The sequence below is a fragment of the Pholcus phalangioides genome, unplaced genomic scaffold (genome assembly GCF_987345545.1).
Source record: "Pholcus phalangioides strain wild (caught in Gottingen) unplaced genomic scaffold, Ppha-v1.0 ptg000020l_1, whole genome shotgun sequence".
Taxonomy (NCBI): Eukaryota; Metazoa; Arthropoda; class Arachnida; order Araneae; family Pholcidae; genus Pholcus; species Pholcus phalangioides.
The window spans coordinates 10,932,490-10,952,139 of NW_028301613.1; the positions used below are offsets into that span (position 1 = coordinate 10,932,490).

At 37.7% G+C, this 19,650-nt stretch overlaps 1 protein-coding gene across 5 annotated transcripts in view; it reads left to right on the top strand.

Moving 5' to 3' along the window:
* Positions 1-19,650, top strand: part of Cog6 (conserved oligomeric Golgi complex subunit 6) — a 209,964-nt gene that overhangs the window by 65,370 nt on the left and 124,944 nt on the right. For all 5 annotated transcript variants that reach the window (XM_089248666.1, XM_089248668.1, XM_089248670.1 and 2 more), the window contains 2 exons: positions 2,472-2,583; positions 14,576-14,658. In XM_089248666.1, the coding sequence (XP_089104792.1) occupies positions 2,472-2,583; positions 14,576-14,658 (195 nt within the window). The remainder of the gene's footprint in view (positions 1-2,471; positions 2,584-14,575; positions 14,659-19,650) is intronic.

A 19,650-nucleotide genomic window follows, 5' to 3' on the forward strand; every position in this document is an offset into this window, starting at 1 on the left:
TCACCTCCTCCACTTTTATACTCTCTGAATGCTATTTTCTTTTCAAGATAAAGGTTACACACACTATCCGTGAACCATAGAGGGTGCGATGTACAAACACTCTTTTTTCGAACAAAGGGTATGACGTCGTGCAAAGCAGAGGACAACTTCACACAAAATTCTTCCCATTGACCTACCACCCCTACTGATTCCAACCAGTCTTTGGAAACTTTCGTTAATATTTCTCTCAAATCATCAAAGTTAGTTCTCCGAAAACAAGGAACCAGTCTTTTGTTATCAACCTTATCCAAGGAAAAGTTACAGTGAAATCTGACGATACGATGATCATTGGAAGAAAACTCTTCGCCACCGAAACATGTTCAACAAGATCCTCAGAACTAGTTAGAACTTAATCCAAAATAGCAGTATCCCTAGGGGCTTCTGATACATGCTGATACAAAAAATATTTGAGCACCAACTTAATTAAGTCTCATACTGATCTCGATGAAAGGTTCTCCAAATCAATACTTGGGTAATTGAAATCCCCTAGTATGATAACCCTCTTACGCTTAGACATGTAGAATTTTATCATGAAATTTGGCGATGTAGTTCAGATCCCTATTCGGTGGATTGTAACAATCCCCATTTATAAGTTTATGATGTCTTTTGTTTTCAAGCTCAACCCATATGGTTTCACTATCACTTCTCTGCACGTTACACTCTCTAGCCTTCAAAGATGATTTCACGTATATCAACACTCCACACCTTTTCCTATCAGATCTATTTCTCAAAAAAGCATTGTATCCTGAAATGTGTAAGAAAGATTCATCCCCATCGTTTGCCCAAGATTCTGTAATGGCTATAAGATCCAGGCCCTCCACAACCATCATAGTTTCTAAAAAATCTTTCTTATTACCCAAGCTCCTGGCATTAATTAGCACACATTTTAGTTTGCCTGGTGATTTAGTGTCAATTGAGAAGCCATCCAAATCAGCAATAAATTATTTTCATGACTTAGATCCCTCTATTTTACGTTCTTCGCATGCAGAAAATTAGTAGAGGAAGCCTTGTCAACATACTTCAACATACTTGATGATATGAAAAGAAGAAACGCAAACAAAAATCACAATGTTCTTTCAGAAAACATCGCCAACAATCACTACACCCTTTTTTACATTCTGTTCTACCTCTGCTTCACGCTGCCCTTTCTCATGATGTTCAATAAATGAGATGTACAAAAAATCCATGGTTTCGGTTATTTGCGGATTTCTTGTATTCACAGCCACCCCCGGAACATAACCCCCACAAAAAGGGGTAGGGGACTATATATATATTTTATTAATTCATAAACATGTAGCATGTTATAAACATATACAGTAAAACCTCCTCTAATAGCCACCTACGAACAATTGTAATTTCCAAACAAATCGGTCACATGTTGTTGAAACCAAACTCGTCCCATAGACTTAACATTACTGATAATCTCTGAACAACAGCCACTTTGGACATGAATTTCGAACCCCTTAAACTCTGTTGGGGGGAGTATGTATGGTTTTTTTCTGGTTATAAATGCTAGATGGAGGCAGTGGAGGGGGAAAAAGAGCCACATAGGTGATCTATAGTTGTACCGTGGGTCACTTAAGTGATCTGTAAATGTGGTGGGGGAATGGTTTTCCCTGATTGGAACTCTGGTTTTTTAAGTTCTTCTACCATGACTCACACCCTTTTAGATATTCGGCGTATATCCCTTATGAGGACAGAGCGGGAGCCATAGTAGGTGCAGAGTCACTATTGATGTGATCTGAGAATGTACTTTCATTCATTCATGAATCATTCTCACAAAATTAGGTTTTGAGATCATGGGCCACATTAGATGACTCTGAGGGTTACATTTAACCTATGTGTCTTGGTTTCATCATGTATGGTGTAGTCTAGTGTTTCCCTAAGTGAGCAATATCGCGCCTTGGTGGGCGATGGAATGGTTGGGGGAGGGAGCGATAGAAGCTACAGATTTAACATAGGATCCTATGGGTTCTGATGAAGGGGAAAAAAAAAGGATGAAAAAAAATTTCTGATGAAGGGGGCGATGGAAACAAAAAGTTTAGTAAACTATGGTGTAGTTGATCCTGTGTGGGAATAAATAACTATTCAAGTGTTGCTGGTACACTTAGTCCATATCAGTGTTTCTTACCAAGTCATTTCTGTTGTGTTCTACCTCAACACTGCAAGCCTAAATTTTAGGGGTGTCAAAATAGCACTGTGGATCGATTAACAGGGGTGCAGCTAGATGCTTGGTCAGCCATAGCAAGCACACATTTTCGCGGCCCCCTTGTAATGAGGAAAGTATTTGAAGGGTGTAATTTGTGCTCATTTTAGTGGCTATTGTTGAGAGATGTGGTTTGGTAAGGGAGATCCATTGTATACATTTTATATCAAAATGTTCAAGATTGTTGTATAATGTATTTTTCTTATTTTGCTGTATAATTTTTTAGCCAAAAAATCCAAACAAAGCAGGAAGTAGCAGAAACATTTCTGAATACATTCCAACTCAAAGTGGAAGAATTAAAAATCCTGCGGGATAAAAGAGAGGGAAATCTGGATGAGGTAATTCTTTTTCATCCTTTTTATTGCTGACTGTAACAAAAAAAACGTCTGAAGTTAGATCACATTTTAAGATCGAAGTTGGTACATAGTATACAGTCTAACTTTTTGGCTCTTAAATAGCCAAAGCAGCAAGATGAAAATATACTGCATAAGTTGGTGTTTATAAAAAAATATTTGGACAGCGACGGGCCATGTTCTGGTTAGGGACCATTCAAGTATTACTTCAACATCGATAGGGCATAGCTGCCAAGTCTCCCGATTTTTATCTTCATCGCTTGATCTCCCGAAAAGTTCTTAAATCTCCCGAATTTTTACGAAAATCACAAAAATCTCTAATTGTCCCTAAAAATTCCCTACTTCATTAAAAAAATCCCCGCTTATGAAAGCAATCCCTAAGGAATTTCTTGTGGGGCATGAAGCCTCTTTTTTTTCCCTTTCAAAATGACGTCACACGTCGTAAATGGGAAAATTCCCTTTTTAAGGAAGTTTTGCAAACCCTCTGATAGTAACAAGAAAGTTGTTTGTCTTATCGTGCAGGAAAATGGCTTAGCAGCCAATAGTCCTGGATAATAATTGAAGATTATAGTGACGCGCATATGGTCAAAATTTCTTTTGTTAAAGTTACGTACGTGCGATATAACAAAGCATGAATAATGATAAGCAAAAACATATTTAATCAATTTTAAAGATACTTATTCCGATGAATTTCCTTTCATCAAGCGTTCCAGAAGAGGGCTGACTTTTCCTTTTTGTACAAGTTGTGTTACGGACATAAACATCGGTCATGGAAAGACTGCCATCATCAGTCGTGAAGTGAAAAAAACACATCAAGCAAGTGTCACAAAAAGTCAGTGTTCTTCAAAAATTGACGGTGTTTTCCTTCATCTTCCGATGATTTTGGGGTCATTTGCGCAGAATGTTTGTCACAGCATTTCTGATTGAACACAATATTTATTTTTACATCATTGAAGTTTTGGCCTCCAATTTCACCTGTTTTTTGCGTAGGAATTTTATTTCCAAGGGTTTAACTTCCATGTGTGTAAAATCCCTATTTTAATTTGACTTCAGTTTTTGAGTAGGGATTTTATTCCCTACGCTTTAACTTTTATGTTTGGAAAATCCCTATTTTATTTGGAAAAATCCCTATTGTATTTATTAGGGAGTGGTTTTAGCATAAAATACGGGTGTGCGCGAAAATCTCCAGAATTTTCATTTTCAAAAGTTGGCAGCTATGATAGGGGGATTTCAGATTTGCTGGCTTTTGATGAAAGGGGGTTGGAGTTGACTGATGCTTACATCATCAACCACCAGGGTTCATGCTGCGATTGCCATTGTGTTAAGTTCCGACGAAATATTCCCTTCGCTGAATACATAAAAGATCAAGTTTGCCAAATTGTGAGTGTCCATTTGGCCTTTTAATAGTCGAATCGGACAGTTGTTTTTGAATTTGCATTTGGTGACGCATGAATTTGGCTAAGGTTCTCATTTGGCTACAACTTTTTCCACCTGATTTGCCAAATTGCTGATAAAAAAAAGTCCAGGGGAACCTTGTCAACACCCATTATAAAAATGTGAAATTATTTTTTATATTTATTACTGTGAGTACCAAAAATTAAGAAAACCTTTCCGTAGTTTGTGGGCACCTGTACTAGCATCCCCTTTATTTATTAGTCCTCCATAGAGCTCCTTCTCAGGTAGACTTGGACAGAGCCCCCCCCCCCCCCCCTTCTCGAGTCCTGCTCGAGTGTCACATGTTGTCCTTGAGTGATTTTCTGGATTGTCGTACATAAGCAAATGCATGCTCTCCAAATTGGGGGGGGGGGGGGTTCATCAAAGGTGTGCATGGTGATCTGGAAATTGTTTACTTTAGCCATGCCCCTCATGCTATTGATAAAAGTTTTTGTGTGTGGCAGATCGTTCCTGTACCATCTATACTCCTGTATGATGTGTATGAGAAAACTAGTTGCAATTATTTACATGACAAGCAAAGAATCGAACACTCGTGAAAATAATTTTCTTGTGTTGTGGAAAAATGTGACTGCAACTGGTTTGTGCGTAGGTGGGATATTTTAAAAAGCAAACGTTTGGTATATTTATTCTCAGGAAATACTTGATCATGCAGGGATGCCGGAACATATCTGCTCGTGTTGCTAAAGCAATACCAATCATTTTTATGGTATTGCTGAGCATTACCAATAATTTTTATGGTATTGCTGAGCATTACCAATAATTTTTATGGTATTGCTGAGCATTACCAATAATTTTTATGGTATTGCTGAGCATTACCAATAATTTTTATGGTATTGCTGAGCATTACCAATAATTTTTATGGTATTGCTGAGCATTACCAATCATTAGAGCCCGGAAGTTCAGGCAAAATGACATAAATGCCCTTTTCTTGCCTATTTTTAAGTTTTTTGGTAAAAATGCCTTTTTTAAAATTTTCCTGCCATAAATGTCTATTTCAACATAGTTTCAAGTGTATTAGTGAATTTCAGAGGCCATAATCTGTAATCCTGGGAAAATCTGAAGTCCCACTTCCACTAGTGTTGCCATGCATTAACTTTGCTTTGGCCAGATGGTGTTAGATGTGAATGATTTTGTTTCCGATGAACGCAGCCTGTGCTAGAAAAGCAGAGGAAAACGAAGTTTTTGTTTCTCTCCAGGCACGCTTTACATGATGTCTCGGCCAGGCATTGGACTGCGTTGTATGTGCATAGCTGGCTGATGGCTCTTCCAAGAGGTCATGAATTGACGTCATGGCTCACACAAGGCGGAGTAGGAGCAGACAGGGCACATGATGTTTTTATTCATTTATTTTTTTACCATAAATGCACTGCCAACAACCATGGCTATTTATTAAACATACATACAACATTTAATATTTATATGACATTAATATTTGATTAAATCGACCAGAGTGGACCTCAGGGGCGTTTAACAGATATGATCACACAGGGCCCGGCGCTTGAAGGGACCTGTATTCATTGGTGTATGCAAAGGGGAGGTTTTGGGGTTCTAACCTCCCCTTTTGAGCCAAAATTATATATATATATATATAATAGTGTTATTTTGCAGGGAAACATGCACCATCCCCCTCGAGAAAATTCTGCATACGCCTATGCCTGTGTTTACCCTCATATGTAGTAATATTTAAAAAAAGTTGTTGTATTTTTGTAAATAAAAAAGAGATAGCAATGTTTCAACTATAAAAAGGATAATGATTATTCCAAATAATACAGCAAATAAATGAGAATTATTCGCAACTCGGAGCCCCACAGATTATTTTCTCTACCGGCTCCACGTCTGGTAATTGGGGTCCTGGAATTACCCTAATCCTGAGGATCTATTAACATTTTATTTTGGGCTTGAAATTAACTTAACTTAGATAATAATGCAGTTATTACAAAATATAATTAAAACAATGGACGGATTAAGTGCAACCAATTTTTCAGCTAGTTTTTGGACCCTTTTAATATCTGTTTTTAATTATTTTTCTTCCTTCCAAAAATTATAAATGTCTTTTTTTAGTGCCTATTTTAGGCATTTTTAATGTCTTTTTGCCAGCCTATTTCGACAATTTTTAGTGCCTAAATTTCCAGGCTCTACCACATCATTTAAAAATGGCTCATATATTTCACTGAAAGCGCTTTTCTATGTTTGCGTCAAAAAAAAGAAATTTTTAATCGCTATTAATTTAAGTGATTTTTTCGCCTCTTTAAACGCACCATCAACAGCTACCATTGTCCCCCTCCTCCCCAGGAACCTATCAATTGACGAAAACCTTGCATATCCAAAAATGTCTAGCACTAGCTCATTAGCCCTGGGGATGACAAAACAGTATTTGGTATGTATTCGTAACCGAATGCCATTGTCATCTACTTCCCGATATTTCTTTTATTCATCCTTCCCCCCAGGGATTTGCGTCCTGTTGTTGAAATTGTAGAAAAAGAAAAAAACCGCGGTGTCCAGTATGAATCCCGCTCGGGCACCAGACACTCCAGATGGTTTTGCAGGGTTGTTTTCCCCTGAGCACATGCAATCAACAATTACTGAATCCGTCTGTCTTTTTCGCTCAGTGAAAAGAGCTGATATAGAGATATACAGCTAGAGAGTGAAAATGGCCTATTTAGCGAAATATCGAAAAGACAAACTCTGTTGCCTTGCTGAAGAGATGGGCGAACCTGAGATGAAAGTGATAGAGCTGAAGAAACTTATTACGTCCAGTAAAGAATATGACGAGATCTTTGCAAAAGGACTGCTACAGACCCTTGTAGAAGAGTGAATTCAACGGGAAGATGCAGAAGAGAAAGAAAGAATTAGATGAGAAGATGCTGAAGAGAGAATTAGACAAGAAGATGCTGAAGAGAGAATTAGACAAGAAGATGCTGAAGAGAGAATTAGACAAGAAGATTCTGAAGAGAGAATTAGACAAGAAGATGCTGAAGAGGGAATTAGACAAGAAGATGCTGAAGAGAGAATAAGACGAGAAGATGCGAAAGAGAAGAACCAGCGAGCAGAAATGCACTTCGAACTCGAGAGACTGAGGATAGAAGTTCGACCGGCTGTGACAAATTAGGACTGACAAAGTGTCAGTTCCGTGTTTTGAATCATCGGATGACATTTCATTGTTTCTGGTCCTGTTCGAACAATACATGGGATTGCACCAGATTCTGGAGGAATTGTGGATTACTTATCTCATCAATAGCTTACCAATGGAGGTGGCTAGGAGATGTGTCAGGGAGCTTGACGAGAAGTTCAAGGACTATCGGTATGTCAAGGAACTGCTGTTAAAGCGATTTAAGTTGCATGCGGACAGATTTCGACAACTTTTTGTAGAGCATCGGAAGAACTCGGAGAGTTTGTGGCATGACTTTTATTTTGAGTTGAAAACGTATCTTGAAGGGTGGTTAACAGAAGTTAAGGTTACAACATTCGAGAACTTGATTAATCTAGTTATAGCTGATCAGATGAAGTGCACTTCACAAGTGAAAGAACATATCATCTGTGTATGGGCCATGTTGATTTCCCCATCGGAACTAACTGAGAAACTCTATCTGTATGAAAATGCCAGGAATTTCGCAAAGAAATTCAACCAGCAGTACGATGTCGAGGGTCGTCGAAAGCAAACACAGAGGAAATATACATGGACGTCATCAAAACCAGTGATTCCCCAGACCTTTCGTGCAGATGAACAGACACTTCCCATGATCAGCCTGGATGAACAGTGACCTGTAAGCTTCTGTGGATGAGGATATCCGGGAGTGATTAGAGCGCAGTGTCCGACCTGTAATCCTGAAACCAAACTGCTCAGTTTGTTCTGTTGGAACTGAATTAATGCTCTTCTGGAACAAAACCCGTAGCGTTGGTAAAAATTCATGTCAATGGCAAAGATAGGGGAGCAGATAGGGCAGTATAGAGGATAAAAAGCAGATAGGGGAACTGCCTGTGCTGACAGTGGTGCTATGCACTGTATCACAAGTGATACTCTGCATCGTATTTTGAAAGAGCAAAACACCAAATTCCATCAAGAAACTATTGAAACGCGTCTTGCAAACAGACAGCAATCAATGGTGAATTTGTTGACCACAACGGTATTGGTCAACATCCAAGGAAAGCGACTGAGAACAAAATTTATAGTTCTTCCTGGAATCGTCGGTAACAGAACTCTTTTGAGAATCGACTTTCTAGAGAAAGCTGGTATCGTGTTGGATCTCAAGCGAAGGCAATGGTTCTTCGGGGAAAATACTCAAAAGCGATTCCACTTCATGAACGAGTCTACGATTAAAACTGTTCAATATGTAGTAGAGCATGTCAACTTGTAACATGGCCTTGTTGGCGCTCGCCTGACCTTTACCCTTTATGTAATAGTAGTGCATGTGTTATGTTTTATTATTGAGTTTGTGTTATGTCTATCATGTACTTTATGTTTATAATTATTTTCTGTCGACTAAACAAACTTTGGTTACTTACGGACGTTGGCGGTGCCAACGTGTCACGAACTGTTTTAGGAAGAAAAGAAACTAGTTTCTGAACTTGCTGCTTGGAACGCAGATGCCTATGGGGGCACATGTGCGTTACTCCTCATTTGCATTCTATGTGTGACTCTACTGACGTCTGTGGTCAAGCATTGTTTCTTCAAGACCATAGCCGAGTGTCACTTCTGCCCTAGCCTCTTCACCATAAGTATACTTTGCAATTTTCCTACTAGTGAAGGGTTTTCCCCTTGATTTGATATCTTGACTAATGTGTGCTTTAATTTGTAATAATAGAAATAAATAGTTGTTCGAAACTATTCATTTGTTTGTTCATTGGGAGATAGACATACGTTGCAAACTTGAATTCTTGCCAACTACGACAAGTTGAAGGAGAGCAACGGAAACAAGCGCTGAACAGGTCGTGGAAAAATAATGAAATTTTTTTCAGTCCAGGGGGAGGGGACACTTCCGAAGGCGAAGTTCACCATGGTGATATGGCATCCGAACCTCAGCGGTGGGATCGGTCTAGACGTCTCAGGAACCAACCAGGTTTCGTCCGTGACAATCCACGTCACGTCCATAGCGAAATCCACTGATCCACAGGAAGCTTTCATCACCAACCGGTGCAAGGGCAACCATGAGTTACTCTGACAGGCAGGCAAGTACTAGACTCACGTTTCCACAGGAACGAACGAGTCGAACTTTCCGGTGCCAGGTGATGCAATCCAGAATCACCAGGATATTATCACATACGACATCGTTATAGAATGCCAAGCCAAACAATAACATCTAGCAATAGCTTCCGTGAGTCAAGAACCCAAACAAATATAAGCAGTGCTAGAAAGGGGAACGATAAATGCAGGGGGAGTGGCTTTAAATATTCTGATCAAAACCCTAATGCGCGTGGATCAGAAGGTCACAGCCATGGTCAAAGAAGTTGTGAAAACAGATTGACTCCCATGCGAAGCTTTACAAGAGGTTCAGTGAAGCAGCAGGTAGAACGAAAACGGAAAAGGTTATGCTGACAACGGTCCCAGGCAGAGTTCTCGAAGGACTGGTCGGCAAAGTTCACGCCACAACGAGTTATTGCTGGTGTAACATGACGACCTGGGATCTCTTACAATCCTGTTGTTCAATTAATCTTGTTTAGGCCCCAGGGTTCGTTGGTTACCGGAAACCACCCGAGGCTTCCGCTGACAATCCGGTTCGGGTCAGTTAGTTCGCTTAGTCTGACGGTCGGGAGGTGGGGTCTCCTAGCCATCGGGCGAGAACGGGGCCAGAGGTCGGGCTACCAACGTCCCATATAAATTCCGTTTTACATCCATGTCAGAGATCCCAATAGCTCGTCTAGTTACCTTCTCTTTCCCTCTGGGGGTTCCCGTGGTTCGTCGGTGGAGACCACGTCGAGTCGTCATCGTCAAACTCTATTTTAATTGTGCAATATATTAGTGCAATATAATATATAAATGTTCAGCAAAGTGTTATATAAATGTACAATATATTTTACCTCCACGCCGTCGGTGGTTCCTAGGACCATCTTACGGTTTATAATGTCATGAGTTTTTACAATGTGCAATAGGCCTAAAAGTTGTGGATCCTGGCCAGATCTCCAATTTGTTATGTTTGGTTGCCAGATTCAATATTATAATGTTTACAATATTTCCTTTTCTCATGAAGTTATGTAAATCAGATACAAGCTAATGTTGTGATTGGTTTTCCTTTTCTCATGAAGTTATGTAAATCAGATATAAGCTAATACCGCACCTTCAATGTTGTGATTGGTTCTTCAGTAAGGCATTGTGGGAATGCTGCTATATAAAAGCCAGCTAGAGATGTGCTGACCCACTACCTATTTACTCTCGACTTCCTTACCTACGACTTACGACCGACTTAATCAGTAAGGCGTCACTCCCTGTCATGGTGTGAGCTAGATCGTCTCATAAATAACGATGAAGTTACAATAGTAGAAGTGTGCCTTGGCACTTATCCCGTCTCATCGCACGTAAGGTTTCAATGTCGTCGTGATCCAGTGATCGGTTAGCGGCCAGACCGGCCACCCATGGACTTTCATCTCCAGTTCCATGTGCAGTGGCTGAGCTTTCATCTCAACGTGTGTGTTTACACCAAAATCGTCTGAAGCTGGTGGCGACGAGTCTTTGGCTGTGTGGCAGACACCTGGGAGTATCTACCGGACGATGTGATAAGACGTGAAAACCTGGACAACAGCGGTGAGATCGATTCATATTTTTGTTCCATTGTGACAATGAGAGAAAAGCCTGTGATAAAACGTTAATTAATAGTTTAACATATAAAGGGCCTGTGATAATTGGGATTACGCTGATTAATGGTTTAACAATATAATTGAATAAATGTTATAGTTCTATCTAAACTTTGTCTATTCCATTGTTGTCATCCACTCAATGTTTACTGGGGGAAAAAATATTAAAGAACCGGGAGGTAACGATCAAGAACGTTACACTGGTTCCTTGCCAGGACATCCACGAAACCAGAGGGGAGTATGTAACAGGCAATCTGTTAACAAGGATGTACGGTAATACTTTTATTCACGAGACACGTGAGATTTAAGTTGTATCGAGAGACGAACACATTCTCAAGGAGTTCGATTTTAGCCTTCATAACAAAGAGTTGTGAGTTTCGCATGTTAATGCAGAATAAAGGAATGCTCCATGTTTGCCGTATATACCTCAACAACCGTCACAATTGTTGTTTATACTTTAAAGTGAGTATAGTACTTTAACACAAAAACTGAAATATATGACTGTGTGGTATATTTCTGTTTTTGTGTAGATACTTGCTAAAAATAAATGGTAGGGATAAAAAATAGATGAGAAATTATTTTTTATTTGTATTTTGTTTGACATGTTTGATATGAAATCAATATGTGAATGGGACTCTTTCTCTCAATTAATATGGGGGGGGGGGAATGAATATGTGAATGGGGAATACTGTATTTAACACGTCTAGTTGCCACTGACCAAGACGGAAATTTATTAATTTTGACCTCTACCTTACCTGATCTCTCACAAAGTCTTAGTTACAGTCCTGCACAAATAATATGCCCATTTTGGATTCATCATTTATCTTTCTAGGGGCCAGAAATGTACAGTGGTACAAAATTTATTTTTTATATGGTCCCGCTGTTCTCTAACTTCGGATCAGAAAGTTGTTGCCATATCTCTCCTGACCCTAAAAAAATTTATTTTCAAGAGCAATATTAGCCCAGGTATTTTAATTAAAAAAATCATTGAAGGGGAAAGAACAGCATATACACTTAGTGGCCAAAAAGTTAAGAACACCCCTCACTCAAACTTTGACTCACATGCGCTGACATAATAAACCAAATTTGCTGATAAAAAGCTTCCTCCTGGTCAGAAGCATCAGTTAATGTTGCGATTCGCCTGTTCATGGGGGGAAAGCGATAGATTTAAGTGACTGAACACATCACGATTGTGTGTGTGTGGTGCCAGAAGGGCCAGGTCTAGTACCTTCGAAGCTGCTAACCTTCTTGACTTTTCTTGTACAAAGGTATCCCGAGTCTTCAAAGAATGGCAACTAAGCCAAAACACTGAGTGGAAAGTGGGCGGAAATCGCTTGTGAACTAAAAAACTAAAAAGGTGCCAGACAACTGACAGACATTGTGTGTAGCAACAGAATAGCTGCAATGCAACAAATTGCAGCACAATACAACTCAGGATCATTGCAAAGCATATTTGTATGCTCTACAAGATGGATCTTAAAAGAATTGGTTTTAATAGTTGGCGACCGACTAGAGTCCCTTTGATTTAGCTTCAAAACCTAAGAAAACTATTTTATTTTATCCCTAGATTTTGTTGGTTAGAGAACGCAGAAATTAGATATTTGATAAATGGAAGCAGTTTGTCTGATCTAACGAGTCAAGATTTCTTCCTTGTGATGTTCATGACAATCGATGTTGATGCCAAATGACAACTATTAAAGCAGATGGCAGTGGAATCAGTCTGGGGAGCATTTTTCTGGTTTACTCTGGGTCCCTTATTTACATTCAAAACATCTGTCAATGCCAGTACGTACCACCACAGCCTTGCTAGCCATGTGCACCTGTTTATGATCATAATGTTTCATGATAGTGATGGCTATTTCCAGCAGAACAATGCACCCTCTCACGGGGCACTGGAATTATCTATTGATTGGTGTGAGGAACATGTTTCATAGTTTCAATTGCTTCAATGCTCTCCCCTCAGTCACCTGATCTCAACCCAATTGATTATTTGTGGGATGAAGTTGAAATGTCTGTAAAAAGCACTGATACACCACCTTTTCTAACCTGAGGAAGCTGCCATTTCGTTAGCATGGGCCCTCCTAGGGTACACTGATTAAAATGACAATTTAAATCACCTTATTTTTTTATGTCATTGATTTAAATCACAAAACTTGAATTCTTTACATAACTTCAATGATATTGAAGTAAAGTAGCCTGGTATGGTAGGCTTGTTGCTGATATGCGGTAAAATTCGTGTTTAAAAGAAGTATAGAGGATCTTTGGAGTAATAATTAAATTTAGTAATAAAGCCTAATCCCTAGATACAGTGCAGAAAGAAAGCTGCTCTATTTATAGATTTTGTGCATGGAAAAAATTGCAGAAAAGTATAATAGGGAGTGTTGAACTTGGCACATAGCTAACTGCACTGAGTGTTCATTACAATGTGGTACTAGAGTTCCACAGACTTCCTCATTAAAAAACAGGAATTATTTTTTGTATGAAGTCTTGAATTCTATGCCCCAATTGCTAGATGTTGTACCAAAATAAGTATCATTGGGCTTTCGACTTTTCATATTAAAGTTTTGAGTTGTTCATTTTTTTTTTTAAACCAAAACTCATTGAATCTGTGAAAGAATAAAAATGTGTAAACTATTAAGCAACATTATTCAAGTCGGAAACACATCCATTCATTATGCAGGAAACAATCTTGTCGAAAGAATTTTTTTTATTTAGTTGATGTTGAATGGCCCTTTGGTTGTACATTGAGTGAATTGAGATACGTGCACCATATATGTGATACTGAGTTGCCACCACCCATTCACTTTAATGGTTGAGGGGGGTCCTCATGAATAAAAGCACTTTCTACAAGAAAAATGTTAATCCATGAAGTTAATTTGGGCTCAACGACTTTTCATGTCACAAACAGATTTTTGGTGTCCATATTTCTTGCTTGTAGTTCGTTTGTAGATTCTTCATAATGCTAAATAAAATTTGAGCAATCAGAAAAAAAAGCAGGTGATGATGTGCATTCTTAATGGCTAACAAGATTTGTTTTAATTAATAAGCAGTCAGTTAATATTTTAATCTGATTTAAATAAAAACAGATTATTTTTATTCTTTAAAAAAAATAATGATTTTATTCATACCCTTTTCAACAGTATCAGCAACATGTAGAGTCCATGCCTAGAAGAATGAAGAATATTTGCGGTCATCAAAGCCAGAGGAAGTCCCACACCATATTAGTGGCGAATTGCAGGGTGTTCATAATTTTTTGGCCACTGGGTGTGTACTAGGAACAAGCAAGTTCTATGCTGTTCTTTCCATCACTTTTAGTAATTTTTGGATTCAAATATCATGTCTAATTTTCACTTAAAACATCTTTTGTTGCGTTGAGGACAGACGGGGCAACAACTTTTTAATTGGAAGTTAAAGAACACAGTGGGACCAGATAAAATATCAATTTCCAAAATAGGCTTGTTATTTTGATACTTTTCCTAGTTCAAAGTATTTCTCTATAATCGATGGTTCATTATTTATTTGAGCTGAAATGGACTTCTTTCCATTTCAGCTCAATGGGTTGCTCATAGTTCTCAAGGGTGCTTGTTACAAAAAGCAAAAGTTGTGGAACTTACAAAATCATTTTTTCCAAAGAAGTTTTTAAGTAGACGTTTGCTTGCTTTGATTGTTATTGATGGAATAATTTACTGTCACAAGGAAATTCACATTTCATTGATAAATTTTTTTTTCCTTGCAGGAGTTTTTCGATTACCTTCATAAGGTTAAAAGAATACATAATAATTGTAAGGTTCTTCTTAGGAGCAGTCAGCAGACAGCAGGGCAAGTGTTTGTTTTAATCCTTTTTCATTATAATGCTTTGTATATTGGGGGGGGGGTGGCTTGTATACAGGTTAGTTTTTGAAAGAAAAACCCCACTTCGGGACCACCAAAATGGTAGTCTTGGGGGGGGGGGGGAGCTTATGCATAATACAATAAAACCAGTTTTCAACAGAACCTGTACTAAGCAGAAACCTGTCTTCAACAGGAAAAATCTTCAATGCCAAAGTATACACATTAAAAAGTCTGGATTAAGCGGAACCTGTCTAACACCGAAGTGGAAAGGAAAATTGTATGCTCTTAATGGAAAATATCACACAAACGTTTCATCAATCCCTTAGATGAGCAAAAACCGTTTCTGTACTTGATGCTGTGGTTTTGATAAGCCATATGTAGTGAAGCAGTTGCTTTCTGAAATTTTAACAATTTTTTTTTTTGAAAAAGTAGGCTTTTCCACGGGAGAAATCAATGTAAGGGTTGAATTTCCAAATGATATGCAGGACTTTTAAAATTGTAAAGAGCGGTGTGCATTCCGTGATCGCAAGGCTGGAATTAATTAGAGAGAGGGATAGGTGGCAACTGCAAACCCCCCCCCCCCCCCCCCCCCAGTGGCATAATTTAGGGGGACAGAAAATTTCAGGTAGGAACAAAAACATTGTTATCAAATTAAATTTTACAATGGTTTAGGGGCTGCAAATTTATGTTGCTTTTTTTCACAAAATTCCTAGTTACAGCACTGATGCTGGGGATTAGTAATTATTGACTAATTATTCATTTATTTATATTTAATTATTTTAAATACAATTAATTTCATCTTCTGTTTTTAAAAATTACGCAATTTATTCTCAATTAGTTTATTTTTATATTTTATTTCAATTATCTACGATATTGTTACATGATATTACACATTGTATCAATGCAACCTTTATTAAGCAGAAACCTGTGTTCAAGTTGAACACGGGTAATGTAAAAACCCAGGTGTGTTTTTCTAAAAAACTTGTTTTTTTGGGCAAAATGGGGAAAATTGAATTTCTTATTTTATTATTATTTCCACAACCTCAATATATCTAATTTAAAAATGTAAGTACATCCTTTATGTGTACATCTTACATTATGTATAAATATACGTTTTTGGTACACAAACTACTTATTTGATTAATAATATTGACCATACAGCAAGGGAATAATTGTTCACACAAACACACCCACTTCTGCATAATTGTATCTCATGGTTTATACTCTTTGAAAGTAAAAAAATTCAAGGACTATTCACACACTTTTCAAGCCAAAATTTTAAAATTCAAGGACATACATATCGCGATTGATAAAAAAATAAAAACAGTGATTTTTTACAAAAATTAAATTACACTCATGTCCATACATTGAGAATAATGCATGCTCCGGCATATAAAGGTTCAGAAACAAAACAAACGTTACTTATTCATAAAGCCCATTTATTAAACAAAAGACAAAGAACAAAAACGATGGTGTATGTATGATACCATTCATAAAAACTACGATTTTGGCTCCCTGGAGCAATTGTAAAAAAAAATCTCCTTTACAAAAACTTACTATTACATGGTTGGTATGATGGTTAATACATTGTATGTCTCCCATGCGATGAAATACAGTCCGTACAACGCCTAGGCATGCTGAGTATCAAATTATCGATCTGATCTTGGTGAAGATCACTCCACTCAGCAAGCAATGCTCTCCGGTACACATGTAGGAGGTGGTTGACGGGCTGCAGCTCATCGGCCAAGCATGTCCCACACATGCTCTATCGGATTCAAGTGAGGTGAGAATGCTGGCCATTCCATACGGGTTATATCCTCAGATTCAAGGCATTTGTTTACGATGTTTGCTCGGTGAGGACGGCTTTGTCATCCATAAACACAAATTCTGCGCCCATGGCACCCCTAAACAAACGTACATGTTGTTCCAGAATGATGTCCCGATAAATTTAGGCTTTCATGGTTCCGGTTTGAACATGCAGATCTGTTCTGGAGCCCAGTATAATTCCTCCCCAAACGAGCAATGCTGCACCACCGTACCAGTGTCGTTCAATAATGTTGTCTTGGTGGTAACAGGTACCTGGCATTCTTCATATGAAAGTCCGACGTGAATCAGACTGCAAGCTAAACCTGGACTCGTTGGAAAACATCACACAAGCCCACTGTGACGTTGTCCACATTGCATGTTCTCTACTCCAGGCTAATCGCTGCAGACAGTGAGTTGCCGTGAGTTGCCGTGAGCGGAACGCATCTGACAGGCCTGCGAGCATATAGACCAATATCTTCCAAACGTCTGTACAGGGTTTGCCTTGAAACTGTGTTACCCGTGGCTGCAGATAGCTGACGAGACAGGTCGGATGCTGTGCTCCGTCTGCTTCTTTTGGCAGTTACTGCCAAATACCGGTCTTCATTCAGCGTTGTAACTCGGGGGCGACCTGTACTGTAACGTCTACTGGCATTTCTGTTATCTTGGAATCGTCGCCAAAGCCTAGAGATGACACTTTGGGCAATTCCAAGTTCCTCGAATACTTCCATCTGAGTACGCCCACATTCCAGGTGGCCGATAATTCTACCACGTAAAAAATCATCCACATGCGTCCTCTGTGTCATAACTATTCGCTTATGGCACTGAGCGCCTTACAGAACTCTTGTGAACAATTTTACTTCTTTGTCACCATTCCTTATATACCCCCTCTTACACTCTCGTCATTGTGACATATTATCAGCATCATCTGGTGGCTTCCTGAAATTTGCATATCATTCTTGCAGACGTATGTGATAATTCTACAGGTGAAATTTTTACTTTAGATTTCGATTTCCGTGTGATTCTGAATTATCCTTAATTTATGGACATGAGTGTACTTGGATTTTTCAATTTATATTCAACATTTACTCATTTTTAATTTTGAAACGCCAATTATTTAAAGACATAATTTTTTAAAGCAATTATAATTCCCATTTCAACTTGTAGACAATGTAAAGTTCTAAAGGTCTTGCTTTTGAAAAAAGCCACTGTAGTTCAGCATGCAAATAACGTTTAAGCAGAAATCATTTTATGTTTGAAACTTGAACTTTGCCTTCGATGAAAAAAAATTAAAAAGCATGTAATCTAGGGTGACTATATGTCCTGTATTTCCTGGGACATTCCCATATTTTCATGTAATTTTGGCCATCCCAATTTTTTCATGAAAAAATGTCCCATTATTTTCCATATACTTTCTACAAAGCCTATTGAAGTGTTTTTTCTTTACTGAAATTAAGTATTAAAATTATTTTCCTAATCCTATGAATTATATTATGATAATTATGACTTTAAATATTGTCATGTTAATGTCCGCCCCCCCATATAGAATCCATTTATATCTTCTGCTTCAATGCAACGGTGTTTCATTTTCTGCTTTCTTTGGCAATTTTAGCAATAATTGGCAACTTTGCTTACCTTTGTTAACATTTTTGGTGACAATTGGCGATTTTCCCTGATTTTTATCAAGGAAATATGGTCAGCCCACGTATATTCAACTGACATTCAATAGTTTAAAATATTTTGAAGCGATGAAATTTTTTGCTGCCATATTTTAGGCAACATCTTTTTAAACATAGAAATACCTCAGGTAAGCGTGACCATATGTCATGCTTTGAACAGTGTTACATAATCATTGTACCCTTGTTGCTCTACACATTTTCGCCCTAGTGGAATATGGTTCAGAAGGGATCAAGTTGAAGGAGGACAAAAATTTATGGAAGAAATTCACACAAAATAATTTTTTTCAAGCACTTATAAGCAGTTGAAAACCATTATTATTTTTTTCAAGGACTGTAATGATTTTTCAAGGACTTTTAAAGACTTGAAAATTAACTTTTTTTTTCAAGGACTTTCAAGGGTTTTCATGGACTGTACGAACTTTGTATCTGAACCTTGAGTTGTATACAGAACTGCAGCAAGAAAATTATTTGTGGTAAAACAAATGAATTTGAATAATGAAAATTTTGAGAAATCAGGATGGTGTCTGAATTTTTTTTTTCTCCAAATTTTTCAAACACTGCGGAAAATGTATTCAAAAGTGTCCTGATCCGTCAAAAATAAAACCTTTAGCTACGTAACCAGAACCATCAAGTTTTTCCTTTTTTTAATCAAATTCACTATTGAAGACTATCCTGCTTCTTTAAATTAACCTTTTACCGTACGAATTCAGATTCCAACTGATTTTCATTATTTTTTTTTGGTTATTTCTCCTTCTGATTTTGTAGTTGAGAGATATCAATCAAGAAATTGAAGAAAAAAAATTTCCTTATGTGTTATCTTGAATGTTCCCAATTGGGTACATTGGCTGGATGTGACTAAACATATTTTTCGCAGTGAAGCCATCTGTACAGGATGATACAAAATTAGTCATCATTTTATAAATTTATTTAGAAAATTAAAGATTACATATAGAATTTTAAAAATGATGGAAATGAATTTCTCTCGAATATGCTCAAAACGCATGTATATCTGGATTATAATAAAGAACTTATGTGAGCTGAAATGCTGGTCTAAAATTCACAAAAGAATACATACATACGGGTTTAGGTTTATGTATGTATCCCATGGTAAGTTAAAAAATTATTTAAAAATATAAAGATGAAATATTATTTACAACTCTGGTACGCACAGGCTCCAATGACTGCGTACAGCATATATTTCCATTTTATATGGGAAACCATTGTTTGAGCAAATCATCCAAATTTTAAATCCAAAGCGAATCGGTTTTTTCCATATAAACATCTTACTTGAATGATGACTGTAATACGGTACCATTGATTCATCGATGCTTAGTTTATCATGGTACAACCCAAACTGAATGAATTTTTCATTTAATTCATCATAGATAGTTAACTTATCACCGGGTTGTAAGAAAGAGTTGTCCATCAAATGGAAGTTCTTTTTTATGTCTCTAAATTTATTTCTCGGCATAACAGTGGAGGCGATCAGTACTGCTGT